This window comes from Acomys russatus, chromosome 5 (assembly GCF_903995435.1).
Source record: "Acomys russatus chromosome 5, mAcoRus1.1, whole genome shotgun sequence".
Taxonomy (NCBI): Eukaryota; Metazoa; Chordata; class Mammalia; order Rodentia; family Muridae; genus Acomys; species Acomys russatus.
In genome coordinates, this window is record NC_067141.1 from 60,366,726 (window position 1) to 60,394,414 (window position 27,689).

The window sequence follows — 27,689 nt, forward strand, 5'->3', positions numbered from 1 at the left end:
TAAAAAGGAAGAAAAGGAGAGCTGGACATGTAGCTGAGTGATAGAGCATTTGCTTGGCGTGTTCATGATCCCTGTGCTAGATCCTCTGTACTACTAAAACATAGATGCATATATGCACACAAATACTTAAGTGCTGCTAACAGTAGCATTAATGAAATATTGAGGAAACTCACAGACTGGAGAGAAAACACTTTATATACATAATAATAAACAGAATATATTTTTTAAAACTCTTAATAATAACAGTCTAATTTAAAAGTGAGCAGATTCTCTGCATCTTCAAAGAAGTATGAGATGACCAAAGAGCACAGAAAAGGCTTGACATCAAGAATGTATTAACCTAAACCAAAGTGTCTTAGGGTTTCTGTTCCTGTGAAGAGGCACTCATGACTAAGGCAACCCTTATAAAAACAAATATTTATTGAGACTGGCTTACACTTTCAGAGGCTTAGTCGTTATCATCATGGGAGGAAGCCTGGCAGAGTGCAGACAGACACGGTGCTAGAGCAGCCCAGACAGAGTTCTGCATCGTGGTCTGAAGGCAGCCAGGAAGACACTGTATTTTACAGGCAGCCAAAAGAAGATGCTCTTCTGTACTGGATGGAGCTTGAACATAGGAGACCCCCAAATCCCACCCCAACAATGACACACTTTATCCAACAAGACCACACTTACTCCAGCAAAGGTATACTTCTTAATAGTGTCACTCCCTGTGGGCCAAGCATTCTGAAACATGAGTCTGTGGCGGCCAAACTTATTCTGACCACCACAAAATGCATGGCACACATAGCACTCTTTTCTTAGGATGGATAATTAAAAAAAAAAAAAAAATACTCATGACTATCTAAGTTCATGGGAGAACATAGAAACTTTATACATTTTCTTTTTTTAAAGGATTTATTTATTTATATATATGAGTTCTCCATTTGCATGTATGTCTACCTGACAGAAGAGGACATCAGGTCTATTATAGGTGATTGTGAGCCACCATGTAGGTGCTGGAAATTGAACTCGGGACCTCTGGAAGAACAGCCAGTGTTCTTAACTGCTGATTCATCTCTCCAGCCCACTCTATACATTTTCATTGTGAATATAAGTACAACTACTTTGACACTTAAGTACTAAATGTAGTTAACATATGACTTCCAAATTACCTCTTAACTGTGTAGCTAAGAAAATGAAAATAGACATCCACGCAAAAACTTGCGCACTTAATACTCTCATTACTCATGTGACAGTGGAGAAGTAGACCTGCCCAATAGTTGTCAGCTGTTGAATGGATAAAATGTGGTGTAGCCATAAAACGGAGTGTTCATTTTTCAGGAAAAGTAGATACTGACACCAGCTATGATACAGATAAACCTTGAAACTCTATTCTAGGAGAAAATGTCACCCCCTCTCAAAAAAAAAAAAAAAAAGGCTTCATTTAGATGAAATGGCCACAGTAGGCATATTTTCAGAGGTAAATAAAGTTAACTGGCTTCTTAGGGCCAGGTGCAAGCTGGAGGATGGAGGTTGACTGTTAAAGGCATACAAATATTCACATTGTGATAGTGGCAATTTATAGATGTGAATCAAATCTATTATAGGGTTTTACATTAGATGGATGAGTTGTATCATTGAATTATATCCTGATGAAATTGTATAAATGTGAAACAAATAAGAACGATGATAATTATAATGGGAAAATCAATAGAAGGTGGTTCAAATATTAGTGGGTGTCTTTTATTTAAATCTTTGAAATTTGTGGATTTTAATGTGCTCTCAATTCTTATGTACATTTTATTGTACAAAGTGTGATTCACTTGTTAGAAAGCTTTTATAAGTAGTTTGTGGTGAAAGTAAATGTATGGATTTATATACTACAATGATGTGGAAGAAATAGGAGCGCAAGACTTAAAGGATGCTTTAAAAAGGCATATTGTGCATTCTCTGTCTTACTTTCTGTGGTCACCATCATTGTTCTGGTCTCCTGTTTACTTGTGAGAGGCAAGGGTAGAAATAAGTGCAGAGCACTACCAGCTTACTGCAGTGTTCCTGCAGCCTGGAAATAATGTTGGGAGCCTCTGGGATAAGTCAGTTGCAGCATTTTGAAACTTTTTAATCCCCATCTACATACATACTATAATTTAAAATACTGAACAGAAAGTGTGTAGTTTCATTTTACATTTAACAATCCAGTAAAGATCTGAGAGCTACCATTACAATACAGTTATCTAGAAAAGAATTTAAGTTTTATGTATTTAAACAGATTTAAAATTTTTAAATATTTTAATTGTGTTATACTTGTTTGTGTTATTGGCTAATAGCACTTGCCTTTATGCATCTGTACTTTGGATTTTTGAATGGGGAGAGACTTTTGTACAAACATTTCACACACTATTTTTGCAGGGACAATTAGTCGGTCTGGATGAGCCAGCTTCCGGAGCTGGGCAAGAAGCTTTGCTTAAACAAGAGCACGCAAAAGTCACCCGACTCCAGAGACAAGCAGAAGAGTTCCTCAATGCAGTCTTTTATAGAAAAGGTTGGTTTCGGTGGCAAATGACACAGTGTCTGCTTGTCTTACTAATTTCCTTAATTTCATGCCATTTTAAGTTACTCTTAAAATAATTCTTTATTCTTTTATCACATTCAACTTAGAATAATATCAAAACAACTCATTGCCCTTTTTAATTTTGAAGTGGCAGTGAGTTTTAGTTAAATAGTTCAGAAATTTATTGTGTAACTGCAGTTTGTTAGACAAGTTTTAGAAAAATAAATGCTCTATTTAAATCCTTAACTATAAAACCAGCTATGTAAGTTGAAATTTTGACCTGAAATTTCATTTGAAGTGAAAATGAAGTTGAATCTTACAGTTATGTTTATAAGCATTGGTGTCTTTTAAAATATATTTATTTTTAGCTGGGCGGTAGTGGTGCATGCCTTTAATCCCAGCACTCGGGAGGCAGAGGCAGGCGAATCTCTGTGAGTTTGAGGCCAGCCTGGTCTACAAAGCAAGTCCAGGACAGCCAAGGCCACACAGAGAAACCCTGTCTCGAAAAACCAAAAAACAAAAATAAAATATATTTATTTTTATTGTATACGTGTGAGTATTTTGCCTGTGTGTATGTATGTGCAACATGTGTGTGCATGTTGGTCAGAAGAAGGCATCAGATCCCCTCTAACTGGAGTTAAGTTGTGAGCCATTACAGGGATATTGGGAACTGAATCTGGATCCTCTCTGAAAGCAACAAGTACTTCTAATCTCAGAGCCATTGCTCTAGCCCCACTGACATAATCTCATTTCACTGATTTTTCTTTTCTTTTTTTTAAATAGCCTTCTCTAGGTTTCCCAGCACATCTTTTTCCTCAAGGAAGCTTGTTTTATATTGGTTTTGAAAAGCAGAAAAATCTCTCTAGTAGTCTTATCCAACCTGTGGCTCTCAAGCCACATGCAGCAGAGGATAGCTATGAATATAGCCTAATACAAAATTGTAAACATAGTTAGGACATAATGATATTTTAAAAATGACTGCAGTTGATAACCATGATGTTATGTTGCAATGTCAAAGAGACGTATCAGTTTTGAGGCTTAGGGATTCTTAGAGACAATTCTCCTGTTTTCATTTTATTTCACATGTGACTGTGTGTGTGTGTGTGTGTGTGTGTGTGTGTGTGTGCACGCATGCATGCCACATGTGCTTGGTGCTCTTGAAGGTTAGCAGAAGGTATTGGATACCTTGGGAATGAAGTTACAGACACTTGTGAGTTACCATGTGGGTGCTGGAAAATCCCAGTCCCCTGCAAGAACAAATACTCTTAACTACTTAGCCATCTTTCTGACTCCTTCCCTCCCTCCCTCTATCTCTCCTACCCTCCCTCCCTCCCTCCCTCTATTGTTGTCATTGTCATCATCCCTACCCCTAACCCCACATGCAGAGTCTCATTATGCAGCTCTGACTGTTCTAGAATTCATAGAAGTCTGCCCGCCTCTGCCTCACTACACCGAGCATCAATTCTTTCCTTTATTCACATAACTTTTTTATTATCTTGTTTTAATTAGTGAAGAGTTATAAAAAATTTTTCCCCTTTGAGATAGGATCTTATTGTATATCATTGGCTAACAGATTTACAGAAGATCATCCTGCCTCTGCCTCCCAAATAACTAAGATTAAAGTTGTGTGCCCTATGTTAATAAATTCTTCCTGAATGAACTTCTGTTTCTTAATTACACATTCCCTCTATTGCTAAGATAAAGATAATTATACATTTCTAAAATATTTTCTACAAAGGTAGACATAGTAGTGCACACTTGTGACCCGTGCAGGTCGGAAGCTGGGATGGGAGATTCTCGAGTTTTAGGCCAGCAAGCTCTGACAGGGAAATAGGAGTTCTTTGTACTGCTGATTATCTTGGGTACATTTAACCCTCAGCAGACACAGAGCCCATCTCCTTTTGTGCACTCACATGTCCAGTGCTACTTTATACTACTTACTCCTCCAGAGATGCCCTTGCTCCCTTTCAAAGTTGACTGCACCAGAGGGAAGTGAGATTCTAATGTTTGGTTATTGTTGGATGCAGCTGTTCTGCTCAGTGTGGCCTATAAGCTGAGGATAGTCTTTAACCAGGTTTGTTGTTTGAAGGAAAATACATATTTTTGTTTCTTCCATTAGATTCCTAGGCAATCAAGTTTTTAAATATGCCACCACTTTCCTGTTAATATTCATTGGCACCTAAATCTTCCAAATGAGTCTTTTAAGCACACTTTATCAGATTAAGTGCCCCAAGGTGCAAAATTATGTTTATTAAAAGGTAATTTTATGAGTTTTATGAATATTTGGTTTTAATAAAGGAATTCACACTCCCAGGTATGGTATTACACTTCTTTAGTCTTAACAGGCCAGTCTCAGAGTTCCTGCCACTCTTTTCTGCATAATGAGTTCCATTGCAGTCAGGGTTACATAGTGAGACCCTGTCTCAAAAAATGGTGGGGACATTCACATTTAAGGTATGAGCTATTATTATGCAAACATGTTTATGATTCCCCCACTAGAATATACATGAGTCCGTACATTGCATTAGCAAGGTTTTAAACTAACTATGGGAAGCCTTCGTCTCCCATGTACACTTCCTGCCTATCCTTGGTAAGGGATCGTTGACAGTTAACCACGACAGATTACTTGAGTGACATTCTGCCCTATTTAGTTTGAGTTCTGTGTCTTTGCCCTAGAAGAATAACTTCTGTCAAAGTTCTAATAAACTGTTGGGTTCATAATGTTTACAGTAAGAATTCTTACCTTAGAATTGGTTGCAGAATTTCAAGAGATGGAGTTTGCACTCGACTTTATATATTGGCTGTATGTTGGTGTGAGGTGCTTATTAGAAAAAGGAGTTGTTACTTTGGAATTGGAAGTTTTCTTCGTTTCAGATCTTAGTATTGTTACTTTATAGATATTTTATTAATCTTTGTGAAAATATCTCAGCTGCACATTTGCATGCTATAATGGGAAAACGGGCGTTGTCTTGGGAGATGGCTGTTGATTTTTTTTTTTTCTTCCCTGAAGAGAGTAGTTTATATAATGATGCAAGTTAACTTTCTCGATTCTAAATGATAAAGAGTGTGAAAGTGTTTTAAGTTTCACATTTTGGAGTCTTTGTGTGGACTTTACCGGTTGAGAGCCCTAATCTGAAAACCTCAGATTCAAACATTTTTTAGTCTTATGTCAACACTTGATAGATTGGAATTTCAGAGCCCTTTTGTGCTTCAGATTTTCATGTTTGGCATACTTAGCCTTTAATATTGGTACTTGGATTTAGTTTGTCCAAAGGTTATAAATTTTAAGTAGTTATGTAGGAGTTTTGTACAGCTAAGTAGTAGTAGATGTGGCAATAAAAGTGGGCTTTTTTGATAGGGCCTACAGAACAAATTCTAAGAAAAGCACTAGACCTATCACAATAACCACAGTCACATTCTCTTCAGCTGCTTTGTTACCTGTATTAGAAGCTTTGATAATTCTGCCACATGTGGTAATCTCAGCATTGGGGAGGAGGCAAAGGCAAATGAATCTCTCCGAGTTCAAGGCCAGACTGGGCTACATAGAGAGCTTCAAGCCAGCCAGGACGGACGGACACACACACACACACACACACACACACACACACTCTCTCTCTCTCTCTCTCTCTCTCTCTCTCTCTCTCTCTCTCTCTCTCTCTCTCTCTCTCACACACACACACACACACACACACACTGTGTGTAGAGGGAGGACCCTCTCTCAAAGAAAGATTTATTTAATATTTATCTTTTGGCGGTGGGAGGGTGGGTGGGTGTGCCTCAAGACAAGGTTTCTTTGTGTAGCCTTGGCTGTCCTGGACTCCCCTTGTAGACCAGTCTGGCCTCAAACTCAGCAGAGATCCCCCTTGCCTCTGCCTCCCTGAGTATTAGGATTAAATGTGAGCCCCACCATGTTTTTGAAAATAGTATTTGCATTTTGAAATGTTACTGTCTGTGCTGTAACAGGGGCGTTGGTTGATTCGTTGGGATAAAAGATGTGCCACCACATCGTGCTGTGCTGTGTTGTGCAGTGACAGTTGCATGTTTTTTTTTTCCTATATGTTTTCTCCCCACTGTATCTAATAATAATTTCTTTTACTTGACCCATTTGTGAATGTTTCCCTGGGCATGACCATAATTACAGAATATTTTAAGCAAATCAAAGAATGAATGCATTTAAGAAACGCTTAGAAGATAGAGAACTTTAAATGGTAGCAATGTTAGTCATACACATTGGATATTTTGTCTCATGATTGTGGTGTTCATTCAATATAGGGACAAGATCTAATACTGGCTTTTAAACACCCAAGGTAGAGCTTGGTATGGTGGTGCAGAGGCAGAGGCAGAGGCAGGCGGATCTCTGAATTGAAGGCCAGTCTGGTCTACAAAGTGAGTCCAGGGTAGCCAGGGCTATACAGAGAAACCCTGACTCAAAAACACACACACATGTGCACGCGTGCACGCGCGCGCACACACACAGGTAGAACTTAATAGTTCTTATTGTAAAATCTTTTACTCATCACAAAGCTCTTTAGTAGTTATTAATTAACATAGAAATCCTATGAACTACTATGTGATACCATGGATTTGGAAATTTTTCTCTTTATTAAATATTCTCCTGCTTTCCATGAATTAAAACCTACTGCTAATATATTGAGGTTTTATGTATTCTTCCATATGGAGATTATATGTTATATAGGGGAAATAGGTCTTAATTGTGAAATTGATAACTATTAACAAGAAAATTCAGAAGCCAAGTGTGATGGCACATGCCTTTAATCCTGGGTGGTATAAGTAGGCAGATCGATGAGTTCCAGACCAGCTTGGTCTACACAGTGAGTTACAGGCCAACCAAGGCTAACTAGTGAAACTCTTTCTCAAACAAGCAAGCAAACAAACAAACCAAAAAACCCAAGTAAATAAGATTACCAGTGTTAGGGCCTGGAGAGATGGCTCAGCAGTTAAGAGCTCTTGCAGATGATGTGGAGTCAGTTTTTGGCATATGTACAGCCAGTAAAACTACTTGTAACTCTACTTCCAGAAGATCTTACGCCATCTCTGACCTTACAGGCATCAGACATTGGTATAATTTTTATTTATTTGTGTTAATTTATTTTAATGTACACTTAACATACACATATGCAGTTATTCACACGTTAAATGAATGTCGGAAGGGCTATCTAGATGGTTCAGTGGGTGTAAGGGTGCTTTTGCCATCAAGCCTGTCAACGTAACTTGGATCCCCAGGACTCCCATGATGAAAGAGTTGACTTCCTGCAGGTTGTCCTCTGACCTCCATAGGCAGCATGCCACCAGTGGCGAGACACACACACACTGGGAAATTTAATGGATAAAAATATATTAAAGGCACTATATGGCTCAAATTTTATTAAAACATGATAAAAAAACATTGCAGTTGGTTGTACAAACTGAATCTATAGAATTAAAAATGCCATTTCATAAGCATTATTTGGTACTAGATATTGTTCTTTGGGATCTGTTAGGAGCCTTTTGGGGTTTCGATTGTTTCTTCTTATTGTGGAGGTTTTGATATTTTAGTAGTAATTTAAAAATCAGATTATAACTTCATAAACCAACCTCTAAAGTTCCTCACTTTTCCAAATTATTATGAACATTTATTTGCTTTCTCTAGCTCATTTAACAAGTAAGGAAACTAAAGTTTTTTGAGAACTCTTGAAAAGGCCTTGGCGAGGCCTTAGGGAATTAAATTTACCAATAGAACATTAAGGTGGTCAGAGGAAGAATTATAAACAAGTTTTATCAGTAATCTCTTGTACAAGTTTAGGTCACATTTCTCTTCTCTTAAAGATATTAGTTGGTAATTGATTTGATTGTTATATTTATTACTCAAATAAATTGAACAGACACTTTACACCAGATTAGGGATGCAGAAATCACCAGATGCAGCCTCTGAGTGAGTATGGAAATGTGAGGGTAGCAGTCTTATTCAGATCCTTTCCCCTGTCACCCTAACCCCATCGGAACTTGAAGATCCTTTCTAGTTCTAAGAGTCAGTGAATTCCTGTGCTGTTCATTTTGAATGAACATTGTCAAAACTTTGATTACTTAGGCACTTATTTCATTATTTTCATAGCTATTTTCTAAATGTAGGTGGGTTATACTTAAAGAGCTCATGGAAAATACATGGTCTTCAGCTTTTGAAATGTGATATATTTAAACTCCTAGCTAGGAGTTCTAAAACCATGGCTCACAGACCACCAGCAGGTGACAGCTTGTTGGTAACACCATTTCTCCCTCAAGCTGCTCAATCAGAAATCAGCACCCAGCAGTCATTCTTTACATGGATTAAGTCCTGGATCCTAAAGTTAAATGTCTTTCATGTCTTGTATTCCTGTACTCATTAACAAGAAGCAAATTAAGCACTCATAAATTCAGTAACCCATACTTGCAGAATGTGAGGAGATAGATACATAAGGGGAAATCGAAGGAAAGCTCAACATCCGCTATAGATGTTGACTGTAACTATTTCCTAAGAAAAGGCATAGGTAGTTCCATATCAGGTAAGTGATTCTTACCCAGAGGACACCGTTTCGTATCCCTTTATTTAACTTATAACCTAGGGGTGAAATGTTTAGAAATATTTATGAACCTTTTATTTTCAATGTTTACAATTCAAATGCTTACCAATTAAGAATATAAAGCAAATGGGGAATATGATTGTTAGGATACTAGGTTTTTAAGAAAAACTAAAGTGAAGTTTCATGTTTCTTGAAAGCTGTCTTTTTTTTTTTTTTTTTTCCTTTTCTTTTCTTTAGTTTACTGTCCCACTTTAAAAGTAAATAAATCTTTGTTTACAGACAGTCCCTGGGTCTCCGACCCCAATGTCCCCCTAGTGGCCCGTGAGATCATGCAGCGAATGATCCAACAATTTGCTGCTGAATATACCTCAAAAAATAGCTCTACTCAGGACCCCAGCCAGCCCAATAGCACAAAGAACCAAAGCCTGCCGAAAGCACCTCCAGTCGCCACCTCCCCCACGGCTGCAACTGCTCAGAACCCTGTGCTCAGCAGACTTCTCATGGCTGACCAAGACTCACCTCTGGACCTTACTGTCAGAAAGTCTCAGTCAGAACCTAGCGAACAAGGTATGGTTTGATGTCATGGACTTCTCTACCGAATCAGAAGACTTTAATTTGGGGAGGAAAAAGATTAGAAATAAAGCACCAGTAACAAGAATAAAATAGAAAATACTGTGATTCTAGCAACATAGTGAGACTTTGTCTCTTAAAATAAAAACAATGTCTTTATTAAATTGTTCTGACTGTCCAGTGATAGAAAAGTACAGATAGCATTGTTATAGCTTTACCCATCCATCAGTACACAGTGATCATGAAGGATACACCACACAGCAAAGTCAGGGAGTCATTATTAAACTTTCAGTTAACAGGAGAACAGTATGAGCATTTTCACTTTCTAAAATAACATATCAGACTCTTAAAACTATAAAAAGGAAAGTTTCTTCATTTACCCTCAGTACTCCAGTACCAGCATCTGAGAAACATCCTTTGCATGGAAGTTACACTCTTCAAATGAGATAAGTAAAAATCTGTATTGTAATTTCAAAAGAGTACCAGGCTAGGTGTTAATTGTTAATTTTATTAGTATTATAAATAAAAGTGGAATATACTTGAGGTTGTTAAGTACAGTATATACACATGTACTAAATTAAGGAAATAACTTGAAGATATATCCAAAATAAGTATTATTAAGGATCTAAATCAGTGGAAACATTGAGGTTGTGGATTTTGTTCAGATATTTCTTGGCGTTTCTGAAGTGTATTTAAGTAGATTAAATCCTTGCTGCTCTGTGTTCTCACAAAGTGCTGTCAGCATCTTTGCAACCAAGGCACTTTTTAACTTCCACGAGTGATTATAATTGCTGATGCCTTAGGGAAAAGATCTTAGTTATGTCTTCAAAACTTAAGAACAGCAGAAAAGGTACACTATGTATGGATTTATTGGTAAGAAATACATCTTGATTTAGAAAGAAAATTTTTAAATTAATTTCTTAAAAAGGACTTTTTTCTTATTTTAAGTAATGTCTAAAGATATTCCCTATAATAGACTGTTGTTAGTTACTTACTCACTATGTATGTGAGTAGGCTTTCTTCTTTTTCTCCCTGTTTGGGGAACAGTAAACAAAATACCTTCTTTGAGAGCAGACCATACAGGAGCCCTACTAGCCCCCTCTCTTCACATTGACCAGTATACCTCTGGTTACTATACTTAGAAGGTTGTGTCTTTTCTGGTTTGTTTGTTTGTTTGTTTGTTTTGAGACAGTTTCTCTGTGTAGTCCTGGCTATTCTGGAACTCACTTTGTAGACCAGGCTGGGATTAAAGGCTTGCACCACCACCACCTGGCATTTTTCTGTTTTATTGAGAATTGTTTTACTTTTTGTTTTTTTGGCGTTTTTTAACCACAAATTGTCATTTTCACTAAAAATCTCTTGGCTCTAGACGCTGCATCAAAAGCTTCCGATTTTAAAAGAGTGGCAGCATAGAGTGTCTAATGTTAATAATGGAGGCTTATAGTGACTGTGTTGGGTTAAAAATATTCTAAGCACTGCATTTACGTTTTAGATCTCCTGTTGGGTATTAGATATTTAATAGGGTTCTTGGTTCTTTAACATAGTAGTTAGGTTTATAGAGGTTTTAGTGACTTCTCAAAGCAAAACTTTATATGAGGTTAGGTCTTTTAGTTTTAGAGCATTAATTGCATACTTCTAATGACTTGAAATGGGGAGTTGCAGTATCATCAGATTTAAGTTGTTAGTAGATCCTGTCCAGGATTTATTTTTGGCACAGACCCCAAGACCTTCCTGCTGCCCAGTTAGAAGTCAGACCAGAAGCTCTGACTTACCCTTCTTGACTGGGTAGAATGGCAGCTTTGAAAGTTGTTGAGTAGCTACATCTATAAAAGGAAGTTAGGGGCTGGAGAGATGGCTCAGAGATTAAGAACACTGGCTGCTCTTTCAAAGGTCCTGAGTTCAATTCCCAGCAACCACATGGTGGCTCACAACCATCTATAGTAAAATCTGGTGCCCTCTTCTGACATGCACGCACATATGCCGGCAGGATACTGTATACATAATAAATAAGTAAATCTTTAAAAAAATAAAAAATAAAAGGAAGTTAGTTAACTTTGAGGAAAAATGTCTTTAATTTTACATATTAATAACTCAAATTTGTGATTCATCTCATTTTTAGGTTAACACTTCCATGCTGTTATATTTCATCTTCTTTTTTTCCTCTAAATTTGAACACCATTTTAAAATACTTTAATTTAAAAAAAAAATTTTTTTTTCCCTAAACAAAATTTAGCAATTGAAATGTGAATTTTCAGGGTCTTAAAAGATTTAATTCAAATACACGTATTTCTTATATCAAAAGAATAGTTCAAATATATATAGATTAAAAGCTATTAAGTGACTCATCCTTCAGATTATCTTGTATATACATGAAATATAATCAAGTCATTTAAAAATAATTTCCTGATTATAAATTTTCCACATTGAAGTTTCATGTACTTTTGGAGTTCACAGTACATAGATCTTGGGGAATTTGGTTATGTTTGTTTTAAAAATATATTCATACATTTGAATAATGCCTTAGGAAATGAAGTGTAATAATTCTAGTGCAGAACCCATGCTGTGTAACTGGTGTTTCCAATATCTCAGTATATCTCAGCATCTTTTACAGTATGCTAACTGTCTTGGCCCTGTTGACAAGATTATTCGCCCTGAGAAATATGCTTATGTTACGTATATAGCAATACAACGTGCTTTACTTAATTTATGTTTCTTTGGGAAGAACCTGCTTCAATTTTTTATTTTTAATTTAACACCTCAGTATGACAATGTTGCATAGGCTTATTTTCTACTTCTTAGTATATCCAATTCACATTTGCTTCAGTTCTTAATATCCTCGGGTATTTCTTTGTGTTTTACAGACGGCGTACTTGATTTATCTACTAAGAAAAGTCCATGTGCTAGCAGCACTTCCCTGAGCCATTCTCCCGGCTGCTCCAGTACCCAAGGGAACGGGTAAGGGAACCCATTCATAGCTGTCCACGCTTTAATATAGATAATTCATCAAAGACTAATCAGCTACTTTCCCTGAGTATTATAAAAACTTACTCTTCAGATTAGCAGACTTACAAGTGAGCATTTTATAAAATGACTCGGTCATCAATGAAGGAGAAGTGTATTTGTACAGTCTAAAATTGGCTAACATAGATCAATTTTGTCAGTTTAGTACATGTAGTAAAATTTCATGAGTATGACAAGAACATATCTTTGGGCCTTTTGCCATGTTTTGGAGTATGGAACTTATGCTAAATAATGGCAGTGTGTAGAAGCAAAACAGTATTATCTGTGTTCAGGATGTTGAATGAAAAGTGAGGTGCTAGTGTTTCATTTGGTAACTCTAGTGAGGTGTATGTTATGTGTATTCATTTTTGTTTTGTTTTGGCTTTTGGTTTTATTGGCTATTGATTTGAACTGCAGTTTTAATTGCATAGCAGTTCAGAAAATGTAATTGTATTTTTTGTTTTTAATAGAATGTTGTAGGTAGATGAATAACCACTTTATGCTCCAAACATTATATACTGTTTCATAATTCTTAACCTCGCAGTGAATTCTGTGACCACTCATTCTAAAGTGTAAGAATTATCTAACCCTCATAGTATGTATCTAGTAACCATTTTGATAAAGCGATGACAATAAATATTTAGACACCATATTAGAAAACTGTGACATCATCTAGCTAGGAAAATTTACTTTGGTGAATTTAAATTAGTTAATAGTGTATGCCTTTAACTTTTTAAGACGGTTGATACGGGGAGGATTTTAGACACAAAAGGAATAAGTAGGCACTAAATGGACTAACTTCACCCTATTCTTAAATTAAAAGATTCTTCCAATGGCTTCTAAAAATTCCTGTTTATTTTCTCCTAAATTCCATTGTTTTCCTCCCTTCCTCTCTATTCAGTCTAAAAACATTAACCTGTTTAACACAAGCTCTTTTCAAGGTTTCATTGTTTATATCCTAGATAAAAGCCAGCATGATTCCAAGTTCCTTGGGTCTCTTTCGATATAAGAAACACTTGAGCTTTGTAAGAACGTGCCTAGTGGAAACCCAAGGACAGTTTACATAAATGAATCCCCTGTTTAAGACTCAACTTTAAACCTGGTGGCCAGATTCATGGTCTGAATTGTTTCAGTTGGATGGGAAATGTTTCTACTTGGTTTTGTTTTATGAAAGATAAATTTATAAGCGGTACTGCTCGTCTTTCAGTTGAGTATTCAGTGTTCTGGTTAATGGTGGCAATAGTCTCTGTGCAACCTGGGGGAATATAGTTGGTTTAACATTAATTTTTGTAAAATTTCACTTTGGGCCTCACTGATAAAACCATTCCTCTTGGGAATGCTTTGCCTGTTGCCAGTGTTAAAATCAATAATCTTTCTCTATTGCAAAAATTAAAACTTATGAATTAGGGTCTGGGAGATGGCTCAATTGCTGAAGAGTCTGCCTTGCACACATGAAGACCTGAGTTTGGATCCCCATCATCGGTGGCAGGACTACCAACCATGTCTGAAACCCCATAGCAGGAGAGGGAGTGGGCGGAGACAGAAGGTGGTCATTGGTCAGCCCGCCAATGGAATCAGTGAGCTCCAAGTTCAGTAAGAGAGATTTCTGCCCCCAATAGTAGGGGAACCAAAAGGACAGAATGGCCAAGGAAGGAAGACACCTGACATATACATAATAACCTCAAACAACAGCAAAATCTTACGTGTTAACTTTAGAAGTATAGACTTTAAAAATAATTTCAACAAAAATACGGCATTTTAAAGAGTAGGATTTTTCTTAAAGAAGATTACCACCAAGTTGTTTATACTTCTGATCATATTGGCTCTGAGTATAACTTAACAAACTTTGAGGGTAAAGTTACTTTGCGGAGTTAAGATATTTTATGCCTCTGCCTACAACCAATAAGGTTTTTAATGAAGAAGTGTGGTAAGTTACAATGCAATGAGTCTTGATTCCTCTTCATTTGACTTCTTCCCCTACCTTGGGACTAATTATCATATATAAGTTTTTCCCAAGCAGTACAAGAAACATCATTTGGAATTGTTTATTTTTGAATGATAAACATTAACTTGTTTGTGGGATAAATGAGCAAATAACTGTGGGAATGCTGCCAGCTTTCTAGATAGTTGTTATGAATGGTGAATGCATTGCATTAAAATAAATAATTTGGCTTACTCTTTTATTACTGTGCTTGTTTAGTGGTAACGTCACATTGGTAAACAATTCTGTATAGATAATGGAGACACTAATGATTACTTTGTAATTAATGGTTAAGGTGCTATTTTCAAACAGTTGCGCGAAACTTTTTCTCCGAAAATTTGTGAACCCAACCAGAGACTGCCAACAGGTTTAATTTTTCTTTGCCCAAAAAAAAAAAAAAAAAAAAAAAATCCAAACCAAAAAAAAACAAAAAAACAAAAAATACTTCCTAGGTTTTTTTTGTTGTTGTTTATTTTGTTTTGTTTTTTGTCTTTTTTCCTTTTTTTCCCTTTTTGTGATCAAGTTTTTAAACTAACTGCTGAGACCATGTGTTTTTTTTTAATTTTAGAGAAAAATAAATAAATAACACAAAGTGATGTTACCCAAGCAAGGCCTTCTAATAAAGGAGTGGTCCCCTCACCCACCCCTCCCTTCCTGTGCAAGTCCTGCTCACATCAGTTTCCTTCCATCCAATTAGGCGACCTGGGAGACCCAGCCAGTACCGCCCAGATGGACTTCGGAGTGGTGATGGGGTACCTCCAAGAAGCTTACAGGATGGAACCAGGGAAGGTTTTGGACACTCCACATCACTCAAAGTTCCACTGGCTCGATCCTTGCAGATTAGTGAAGAACTACTGAGCAGAAATCAATTGTCCACAGCTACCAGTCTTGGGCCGTCTGGATTACAGAATCATGGACAACATTTAATATTATCCAGGGAAGCCTCTTGGGCAAAACCTCATTATGAATTCAACCTCAACCGTATGAAGTTCAGGGGAAATGGTGCACTCAGCAACATCAGTGACCTTCCTTTTCTTGCAGAAAACTCTGCCTTTCCAAAAATGGCACATCAAACAAAACAAGATGGAAAAAGGGACATGAGCCATTCATCTCCTGTAGATTTAAAGATACCACAAGTTCGAGGAATGGATCTTTCTTGGGAGTCTCGCACTGGTGATCAGTACAGCTATAGCTCTTTGGTAATGGGTTCACAAACGGAGAGCGCGCTTAGTAAAAAATTAAGGGCTATTCTTCCAAAACAAAATAGAAAAAGCATGTTAGATGCTGGACCTGATTCTTGGGGCTCAGATGCTGAGCAGTCTACCTCTGGACAGCCATATCCCACATCGGATCAAGAAGGAGACCCTGGCTCCAAGCAGCCTCGGAAGAAAAGAGGGCGTTACAGACAGTACAACAGTGAAATACTGGAGGAAGCCATCTCTGTGGTTATGAGTGGAAAAATGAGTGTTTCCAAAGCTCAGAGTATTTATGGGATTCCCCACAGTACATTGGAGTACAAAGTAAAGGAGAGGCTGGGCACTTTGAAAAACCCTCCAAAGAAAAAGATGAAATTAATGAGGTCGGAGGGGCCAGATGTTTCTGTAAAGATTGAATTAGATCCCCAGGGAGAGGCAGCACAAAGTGCAAATGAATCAAAAACTGAGTAGGAATCCTGTAGAGTGCCAATTACTGTACAAACTGGGTGAGCGCTACTGCATCATTGTTCAGCTGTCACTGCTGCACCTGACTTCATTACTGTGACACTTGCCTCTGCAGGTTTTGCATTGACTTGTTCACAGAGGTGAAAGGTGCATTCTGAATGTTGCATATTTTAAATTTTCATGTGCAGTATGGCTCGGAATATTGTTTGGCCTTTTGCATGTTTCTCTACACAGAGAATTGAGTTACCTCACAAAGACCAGATACATGGAAGTGGACTCCTTGCCTGTAGAGCATGCATGATTTTCTTTATTTTCTTTCTTTTAACCCCTTAAGTTATGTTTGCTTTTACTTTAAAAAAGAAAAAGAAAAGAAAAAGAAGATGATGATGAAGAAGGAAAAAACAGTCCCCTTTAGAAATTACCTCTGTCATACTGGGAGCTTTATTTATCATTACAGATTGGAAAGCCGTCTTACAAATATGTTCACATTTTTCTTACATGATTCAACTAATTGAAAGGTTAAACTAAACAAAACAAAACAAAAAACACAAATGATGAACCTTTGACTCTAAGAAATTTGGTTACTCGATAAATACTTGGGTCATTTATAATTATGCTTTATCATTTTATTTTCATTATTAAATTTACTGACTAAATTAGCAGTGTCTTAGTGCTCACCCAGAGGGGAGGCAGTAGAGATGTGCACACACTACCTTCAAAATGTTTCATTCAGTTCACTGTTTGGGACACTACCTTTGCTGTAATTTCATTTGAGATTTTCTAAGGGTAGAATTTGCTCTCACCACCAAGTGAGATTATAGCCTTATCTCATGGAGGACGCGCTCCCTTCTTACTCAGGAGCAGTCAGGGTACATTTCATAAACAATGGAGGATGCCTCATCTTAGCAAATTTAGCTTTCTTTCTTTTTCAGTGGTTTTGTAGATGTGATCATGTACTAACCAACAACTGAGTACTGTTTCAGCCATTAGTTGTAGGGTGTCTAAGCTGTGCTTCTTGGGAGTCAGAAAAAACAAAGCAATGTGTATTAGTTCTTATAGCATAGCTAAACTGATGCTTAAGATTTTTCAGCCTTGATAATTTCTACATAGATGAAGGATCTAAGTTTTTGGTAAGAAGAAAAATCACAATCTCACGGTGACCTAATATGATTGATTAGGTTGCATGTTAATTCTGCTAATAGTTCAACTGGTAGTTTTGTTCACTGTAGTTTCTGTTTTTAACTGATTCAGACACTGCTACAAGATTGGGAGAGGCTGCATTTTAGATTTTAGTTAATTTTGTTTAGCTGAACTTTTTCCCCCCTTACTCTTAGGGCATCCTACATACTCTCCCCTTCTTGACCTTTTCTGGTTGTTTAGCACACATTTCAGGCCCTTTTCCGATCATGTTTGTGTAAGCACTCCTTAAAGAACGTCTTAAGCTTTGTGTGAGATGGACACATGAAATTGCAGTAATTTAAGTTTGGAAGATTTATTTTTGACAGGTAACTGCAAGAATTCCTGATTAGTAAAGTCAGTGGAATTTAATCTCTTACTATGATCAGGTTAAAATTACTATTTTGTGCAAAGCAAAATCCACACCGCTTAAACCCTGTATGTTAGTCTGCTGAGAAAGATGATCAGGCCCTTCTAAATGCTTAGCCAAACTCCAAATTCATTGGCATTTCTGACTAAGTAAAATAAGCATTCAGTGTTCATTAGGTTAAAATTGGTGATTTCAGGAGAATACTAACAACTTGAAAAGTAGTAGGAATACGTCCAGAATAGGCCTCATGCACAAATTCCTGACTGTGAACTTTGGACCCATTAATTTAATTAGGGAAAAGATTTCACTTGCAACCTGTGTGTTCAAAGGTTAGGCACACCATTGCTGCTGTTAAAATTAAGGCATTGTTCATTTTGACATAGGTCGGGTGTGGATTTCTCTTTTGATTTGGTTATTTTGTAAAGCAATTTAATCCGTGGATGACTGCCTGTTTCTCGGCCTTTTAGTCTCAACAGACAGAGTTTGTTAGTATTAATGTGACTGCAATATTTCCTAGCCTAGCTGGAAGTTGCAATAAAGATACAATATGAGGTGCATGATTTTCATCTGCAAGTGAAGGAAGTTGTGTGAGATTTGCTGAAAGCAAAAGGCTAAGCTTATGAAGGGAAACCTTCTTTGTTCCCTCTCAGTTTGTTAGCACAGAATTAATTGCAGGCATGGTTCCTTTTTGTGCAGTGCTTGGGGTACTCAGTAGCCCAAAATTGCTGCAAAAAGATCCTTTGAGAAATTAAATCGTGCTTTCATTCCCTTTCAGAAAGACATCATTAAAGGCCCATCTAAAAATCTGGCCCTAAAAGTTGAACTTTTGTACTTTCATTCTTCAGAGAGGTTTAGTCCTGTGGTAGTTTGTAGTGATGTGTGGGTTGAGTTATGTAACTTTTGTCATCGTAGTGTAATGGGAGTGACCATCTTACTAATATAAATATTTTCTATGTGTGTTTCAGTGGATGACAATCGAGCAGCAGAAGAATGGTGTGCCTACCCTTTAATGCTGCAGTTTAAATAAGAGAACTTGTATTGTGTCATTTCAGACTGTAGGCTGAGAGTTGTACATAGTGAAAATTGAGTACTTATATTATTTGTTTTGGTTAGAAAGTGAATTTTAAAAACAAACCAAACTCTAAACTTCTCAGAGTAAAGTCCTGAGACCTGAAGATTGTAATATTCATGTCTGTGAAGCTTTTTAACATTACACTTGAGATCAGTCATGACTTGATATTCAGGTAAATTTTCTTTTCCAATAAGCTTTTGAATGAGCATATTTTCTCCAAAGGTTGGTTGGTTGGCTGGTTTCTCTCTTTCTTTCTTTCTTCCTTTCCTTTGTTATTGTGTTGTTTTCTTTGAGTGTAGATTGTTTTAAAGCACTAATTGCATTACATTGGTAACTGCAATATAAAATAGCCATTATTGTTTTGTGAAGCATGATTGAAGTTAGATAGTGGTCCCTTTTAAAATTCATGAGCCTCTCAAGAAAAAAAAAACTTAAAAAAAAAGACAAAAGCTGCTGAATATTTCAAAAGATATATATTTTACCTTATTGTAGGTTTGTAAAGTTAGTTTGTAATATTCAGGTGCACTTTTATTGTTAAACTTTGTGTTCAGAGTTCCATTATACTGCATATTTCTTGGAGGTGGCTGTCAGTCCTCATACCACAGTGATCCCTTAATAGTTGATTTCTCTCTTGATTTGCCACTATGCTGTATGGCACTTTCAGTGTAGATTTTCTAGGTTGGAGACGTCCTCATAACTGTGTGATAGCGATTGGCCTACTTGCATGCTTAATTTCTGCTAATCAGAGTTTTGCGTGGCCCAGACAACAGTTGACCATTTTTGTGGTATGGGAGAGTATAGTTCACAACTGCCTGTCACAAAAGCCTTTTTTCTCATATTTTCCAGTAAAGTGAATGATGACATTATTCAAATTACATACCATTATTTGAGTTAATGGTAGGAAATAATATATTTAAAATAAGTCCTTGCTTTTTAGTGAGAGGACATTGACATCACACGGTAGATAAGCTAGAGTACTGTGAAATAAAAAACACTAAACTGTTCTAGGTGAGTTATAGTTGGGATGGTATTTTATTATTAGCATTCTTAATTCTGAGAGAGCAGAATCAGCACTCATGACCTAGTATAGTGTATTGATTTTACTTTGTTCAGTAGGCTTTCAAATGACTGGATTATATTGTGATGAGCTATACACTTTTATTCTGGTCCCCACATACCATGAAGGACAAGGTCTCTTTTTCAGGAAAAAATATTTATATTTGTGTATAATACTTTTTAATATAAGTTTGTTGTTATTCTGAAGTTTAGATGTTGCTTGATAAACCGTTGCTACAGCAGATCATGAATATGAGCAAGGCTTTGTGTAATAGTAGGGTCCTTATGTGAAGTTAATTACTGTTCAGTTCTGGTGAGCAAGCTCAGAGGTGTGAAGTGTGTATTAGCTTTATTTGGTACAGTTTTACTTTAAAACATTGAAGTGCTTTAGAACTCTGGTTATCTTACATAAATCATTACCTCAACCAATTGGCATTCTATTCCCAAGTGTTTTACCTTAGCTCTAAGATGAGCTGTATGGGATCAGATAGCAAAACCTTAAGTGGCACAAGTAGGTGTTTAGTTCCCAGGTTTCTGGAGAAAACTCTTAAATCAGACTAGAAGTGACTACCTGCTACAACCCATATCCTAACTACCTTCTGTCATTAGGCAGTACATGACAGCCGCTGAGCTGCTAGTATGTTCTTTGCCTATCCCAAGTAAGCACATGTTGCCAGACCTGGTTCTAAGCCTTTGTGATCACTTTACATTTTATTGCCCTATGATGATGAAGCTCAGATTTATTTGGTCATTCTCATAAAACAAATTGTCAGTTCAGTGTCAGAACCTGAAATTATTTTGAGCCATCAAAGTGTGTGTATGACAAGCTTGTGTTCCATTAACAACTATTGTATCTCAGTAGCTTTCATTTTGAAACAAATTTTTGACTCTGGAACTCTTATTTAACCAAATGCTTGAGGTTGTTTTCACATCTCCATTCTTGTTTCTGTTCAGGTTGCTGTCATTGGTGAAAGAATATGACAATAGGTTATATTGCCCACTTAATATTTTATGAGCAGATTGAAAGTTACAGGTTAAATTTTGGCCTTCAGGAAGATGGAAGATGTCACATTGTTTTCCTTGTTCCCTTTCTATTAGAATAAAATTATCATTAATATGCTGGTCAATCCAGTATTATTCAGAGCTTGATGGCTTTAGCCAAATAGTCCATTTAGGAGACTATTGAACTATACAGGTTTTGGTTTTTGGAGTTTTTTTGCTTGTTTTGTTTTGTTTATTTTTTATACTCTACTGATAAAGAATACACACACACACACACACACACACACACACACACTTGTGGTACAAGGAACGCAGACCTCCATACTCTTTATTTTGGATTAATTCATTTCTTGAGACGAAGATTTGTGAATATGGTGACAAGGGAGTAGAGGAAATTCTTTCCATATCCTCTTTTATTCCAACTTTTGAATTTACCTTTTAAGGAAGCAAACATTAGCCCTGTGGCACAACACTGGCTGAGTGTTGTAAGTGCTACAAAGGATTTTGGAGCAGGTGTAAACTTTGAGAAACAGATACAGATCAACTGCCCCCAGCTGTATTAAATAAACTAAATGGATCTCAAGACACGGTATTAAGATTTGATTATGTGCATTTGATAGGAAAATTTTTAAAACTCTGAGAATTAAATCTAATGTTTATATAGCAGACAGTAAACATGAGTTAATTTTACAATTATTTGGGAGGTAACTTTAATATTCCCAGTTCATGTAGAGCTGTATCTGTAAAACATGAAAAGCAAGCACTTTTAGTAAACCATAGATTTATTGGTTGTAGCAAATATTCATTTTGAATGTGAAAATGAACTCTTTACTCCTTGACCTGTCATTGAACAGGCTCAAGATATTTTCAACACTGGAAATGACCCCACACATACCAAATAAATAGTCTAGAGCAGCGAGACATTTGAAGATTCATACCTCTTAAACTTCTTAGATTTGTCTTGAAAAACAATTTGTGAACCTGTAACCAGTATTACTGCAGTCTTGGGTTCCTTGTTCTGCATAATCGCACCCTTTCTCAGGTATGTCCTGAAAACATACATTTAAATCTCTTTGGAGATTAGATTCTCAGTGGATAGTGTGTGAGGGGTAGGGGTGGGGGTGGGGGCTGGGAGTAGTTGGACACAGGATACTGACACAGTAGAGCAGGGATTTTAACATTCGGTAGCCAAATAGAATTTCAGTCTAGAATATTTTTACCCCCACAGAATGAACAAAACTATTCCTATTTGGTAAATAACCAGTGCTACACTCCTCAAAATCTTTGATCCGGGTGACTTCTTCCTGCTTGATGGAAGGTGTATAGCAAACCTCACTGTCGTTAGGAAAGCACTTCCAAATGTTTAAAGTTCTAGAAAGGGACAATTCAGCACTTTTCTGTTAAAACACTAAAGTCTTAATTTATCTTCAGAGTCTTAGGTACTGTAAGTTTTAGGATGATTATTTTAGAAACCATAACTACAAGATATGGGGTCAAATCACATTTATATAAATCTTATTTTAACAAAAGACAACATTTTGTACCTTTCTAGTAATTCTAAGTAATTGCCTCATTTTCCCCATTTCATTTAAGCTTTTCTGACTTAGGATTTTGGAATTTGAGAGAAAGTGAGGGGGAAATTCCCCAAATGAAACGTGTTATCAGACCATTTTAGAAACATAAGTCACTAAGGAAGTGGGTAGAGATCCTCTCCCCTTTAAGTCTTCAGGGAATGAGCAGTATTTAGAATCTTTGGCTGAAATTCAAGCCTTTTTACTGTGTAAATTTTTAATACTAATTCACTGACATGCTTTTTACATCAGAGGACTGATACGAATCTTAATGGTTTTAAGTTGTGGAAGGGTATATTTCTAAAACCAAGGGGGGTTGATTAACTAGGTTAGTATTACCAGCATTAGTGAGTTTAAGGAATCTTAGTATGTAATAGCGAAGTGTTTGATTAAAAGTCTAATCCTATATTGCTAGTCAAAATTAGTTACATTCTGATCTAGGAGAGATATATAGTCATTGGATATTGAAATGCCGTGCTGTCAAAAAAAAAAAAAAAAAAAAAAAAGAGGGAAAAAAAAGAAAAGGAAACCTTTATCTGACTCCCACGTGTGCTTGTTCTGATGGGATGTGTACTTAACAGTGGCTTGTTGCTGCTGTGGGGGGGAAATGCATAAACTATACATTGGAGCATTTGCGTATAATTCTTTATGACCTCCACTTTAAACTGTCAGACATTGGTATTTATCAGTCCACACTGTTAAATAAAGCTAATGTTTTTAGAAATCAACTTGTACACACTGTTTAAAAACCCTCAGGGACAGTTTTCACACTTTTCTCACTCAATTCAGGTACTTTGATGCTATTCTTAAACCTAACAGTGACTTGTATTTTTCTGTTTTGCTTTTATTTCAACGTGCTGGTAGCACATCTTTGATGAATGTCAACTTAAAAACTCAGTTCAGGTATCCAGGTATAACTCAGCCAAACAGATTTTAAAGCTGCATAACTTTCCAGCACATGGTGCCTCACACTCTTATAGTGGCATTCTGTAGATTCAGTTATAACTACTGAGCAGATAATATGGGGGTTCCTGTTAACAGTGTATTTTTTTAAACATACGTACATGTATAGCCACCACATACACACACTCTTAAGCTGTATATTTTTAAATGCCACTAATAGCCAGCACAATGAAAATAAGTGACATTCCTAGCTGCTTCTGTAAACCGTAACAGACGCAGCTCCTCCTTGATACGGCTTTTGTTTCTTCATCATAACTACTACTAAATTCAAGCACTGGTCCTTGGGTGTCTGACCTCTACATTCTATTTATGCAATGTCTTCAGAGAATCTGTGCACTGGCCACTGTGATGGAACCATTGGGCTATAAGTGCTTTGAGTTTATCAGTAGTGATTCTGCCAAAGTTGGTATTTTAACATTAAGTATGTAAAATCTCAAAAAAAAAAAAAAAAATGAGCAGAGGTCTAGGTCTGCAATCAGCAGGAAGTTTTATCCAGTATATTTACAGCCTCAAAGACCTCAAGCTCCTTCTGGTGGTGGCTTGCTTTTTAAACGCTGTTTTCCACGGTGCTGCCTGTGGTTAACAGAGTAAGTCATTCCTCAGCTTTAGTATTTGCTATCTTACATCCAAAAGAAACTCTAAAACCCATGACCTTTGAAGACATGGAAAATGGCATTTTTCAGACTTCTAGAAGTTCAGTGTCATGCAACAAAACAGGAACCCCCTTTACTCTATGGACCTCATTTCAATATACTGTTTACAGTTTGACGGAATTGTATAATTTAATATTTCTCTTGTACTGTAGTTTATATTTATTTACAGATTTTTGTACTGTGTGATTTGAACTTTTTGTTCTTGCTGTAATCATTTGTTTATGTAGTAGAGCACTTATGATCACAAATTAAGTTTTTGGGTTTGATTGCACTACATTAAAATTTTAATGCAGTTCTGATTTTGACTGGACTAAAATAAGCTGTGTCTTAATGTATGTGATGAGTACTTAAATTTTAATCCACGTGGTTCCCCTTTTCTTTTTATTTTATTTTATTTTATTTTTATTTTTGCATTGTATGTCAGAAGCACTAGTTCTCTTGTGCATGTGTAAGACTTAATGGTTCCGTTGTATTATTTGACCATGACATTTTGGAGAAACATTCCCAGCTGTAATGTGGTGTATGGTAGTTCTCACTGGATGCTAGACTTTAAAAACCACTATTCTTCTAATAAATTTTGTTGTGAAAACCTGTTTTTAAAGCTTGGTCTTTGCTGCTTAAGATTTTAGTGCTTTTAAGCAATTTACAAAAAGTAAAGTACAAAAAGGAGTACTATGAAGTGCACATAGCATTCAGAGTTGGTTGTTCTTTGACTTTCCAGATAAAACCTTTTAGATTATTAGAAATGCTGCTGCATTCAGGATTCCAGTGCAAACAATACTTAGTCCTTTATATACTAACTGACTTGGTCTCCACATCTGTTTTCCTTATTGAATTGTTTACCTAAAATTAATCTTTTAAGCTAGCCCAAAATAGTTTGGGTTTCATGATGCCATTTTCTGCTTAAAAGTCAGCTTTTCATAATTTGGATAAAACTTCGCAGTAGGATTGGTTGCTAAACTTGTTTCCTCTTGAGGCACAAATAGTAAAGCATCACTGTCAGCGGGTTACAGTTGATAAAGTGCTGCTCATTGTCGAGAGGATGCCAATAACCTGCCGAGTGCTTGGAAGCCAGGGTGTACAGAAGCTGTATACATAAAGTGTACATTGTAAAGCGGTTAGAAGAGCCTCAGTTATAGATCCTAAAGATTAGAAATATGAGCAAAATATTTTAGGAAGCTTTTTTTCAACCTCACACCGTAATTAAATACAAGCAGACATTTTATATTCATAGATAGTATTATTGTGTGAAGTTGATCTGTTAATTTTTTTGTCTTAAGACAGATCGGCTTTTTAGCTATGTCTCTTTTCAGTCTGGCGTTCATGAAAATAAGGTTTTTGGTTGGTAATACCGATGTTTGTTGGCTTCGCTTTCTTGTTATGACATTTGTTGAATGTACTGGAAACCTAATTATTCACAAATTTCAGGACTTGTTTCTTGCCATTTCTTAACCACTAACCGCTGTAAACTGGTGGCCAGATCAGTATGGTAAGACTTTAGTCAAACAGCTCATGTGTGACCTTTGCTTCAGTGGCCTGTCTTCAAGCTTGGATTTGACTTTTGAACTACCGGGGCCCAGTTTTTTAAAGTGACATCTTTGACACTAGAAGTTCTCTGATTACCATGCTTATATCTGAGGGTTAGTTCAGGCACTCCAGTGTCTTAACAGGTGTGGGAAGTAGAGAAATGCTCTAATAACAGAACAGGAGTTGAGTAAGGGAAATGCAGGGACAGCAGTGGTATGGCATAGCCTGAGTTGTATTTTCTTTAATACTGAATTTTTCCACCAAACATTTATGTTCATCTCTAAAGACATGCCTAGATCATGTGATACTAGATCTTGTACTGAGTTAGGCGCAGTAGGTAATTGCTTGTTATGATCAGAGTCCATGTCGTCATTATATGCTTCCAGAGGTAAGCACTGTAACAGAATTGTTACTCAGCTTACAGGCTGTTGCGTTTTCTGTTGTGTGTGCTGGAGTGCAATGTGGTAGTATGAACTTCAGACTGTGTTTACAGCTAAAGTAGACAGTTGACTTTAGAGATTAGTGAAAAATAAATGCCAAAACAGTGTAAAAGAAGAAAATGCATGCAGCTTGTTCTGTTGCTTGGTCAGTGTTCGCATAGAATCTAGAAAGTAAACATGTGTCAGAACTCTTTAGTGATTGGAGCTGAGCTTGTGGCCCAGTGGTGAGCCTTTGCTTACCATGCATTAGGTCTTCAGTTGATCTGTGTGCAGTATTTTTAAAAAGTTAAACCCCCCAAGTCTGAGGGTTTTATGAGCATCTAAGAATACTTCCTATTGGTTATTGGTTATTGCTTAGCACTTTATTTAAACATTCAAAAAAGTTTTACTAGAAAGATCACTTGTGTATTTAATCTGTGGGGTGAGGGTGTTTGAATGACATTTAGGTTTTTTGGTTTTTGTTTTTTTACATTGAATCTCATACATTATTAAATGTGAAACAAAAACAAATTTGTTTGACTATTGGTAAATAAGTAGCAACCCTTTATAGAATAATAAGGCCTTAGAAACTGGTTACTCAGTGCAGTATTTTCTAAGTAAAAAAAAATTAAAATAGATTTCAATGTCTTGTGTTCAAAACTAATCCACTGTGTTAAGGTTTATTATGAACTATAAGTAAAATAGTCCTTTTGCAAGAAACATCAAGTAGTCTTTATTCTAAGTTACTACAGTTTCTCTGTTGGGTGCAGGCTAATTCCACCTTAAATAATCAGACATAACATAGACAAACATAACATAACATAGGCTATAAAGTATATACAGAACTGGGTCCTACACAAGAGCAGTGTGATAATTTATACATAATGAAACTTGAGCATATTCTCTGTTTCCAAAGTGTCTTGTGTGAGTGCCACCTCCCTCCCAACCCCCTGCAGTGCTTTTTAAATTGTAGTTAAAAAGTTTAAGCCAGGTGTGATAACGTATTCTTTTAACTCTAATACGTAGGAGGCAGGAAGAGCATGAGTTTAAAGCTAATTGGGGCTATATAGTTGGGCTATCTCAAAATGTAGAAAAATTGTCATCCTAGTCACTTTTTCCTATTTTATTTATGTGTATAAGTGTTTTGAGTTCATGTATGTTGTCACTACTTGCCTACTCAATGCTATAGATGTCAGAATAGGGCATCTGGTCTTCTGAAACTAGAGTTAGGGTTACACGGTTCTGGGAAATGAACCCAAGGATCTGGAAGAGTGGCCAGTGCTCTTAACCATTTTTCTTTTCTTTGAGCCTCCTTTCTTTCTTCCTTTCTCTCTTTCTCTCCTCCCTGCCTCCCCTCCCTTCTTTTGTTCCCTCCTCCCCTCCCCCTACCCCCTTCCTCCCTCCCTCCTTCCCTCCACTCTCTCATTCCTCTCTAATCCTCAACCACTAAGCCATCTATCCAATCCCCTTAACCATTTTTCAAGTGCACAGTTGAGTAGGGTTAAGTATATTCTTACTACGTAACTACTAGAGCCTTGGATAACTTGCTAACTAATGGGACTCTTGGTACTGTTCTGA

General features: G+C 36.6%; 1 protein-coding gene across 9 annotated transcripts in view; it reads left to right on the plus strand.

The window, feature by feature from the left end:
* Positions 1-27,689, plus strand: part of Lcor (ligand dependent nuclear receptor corepressor) — a 122,932-nt gene that overhangs the window by 77,691 nt on the left and 17,552 nt on the right. For 4 of the 9 annotated variants that reach the window (XM_051146549.1, XM_051146550.1, XM_051146542.1 and 1 more), the window contains 4 exons: positions 2,392-2,524; positions 9,370-9,657; positions 12,522-12,615; positions 15,339-23,943. In XM_051146549.1, the coding sequence (XP_051002506.1) occupies positions 9,420-9,657; positions 12,522-12,615; positions 15,339-16,308 (1,302 nt within the window). In that variant the 5' untranslated portion in view covers positions 2,392-2,524; positions 9,370-9,419 and the 3' untranslated portion in view covers positions 16,309-23,943. Of the gene's footprint in view, positions 1-2,391; positions 2,525-9,369; positions 9,658-12,521; positions 12,616-15,338; positions 23,944-27,689 lie in introns of those variants that run through there. The other 5 variants (XM_051146545.1, XM_051146546.1, XM_051146548.1 and 2 more) reach the window with 2 other exon arrangements.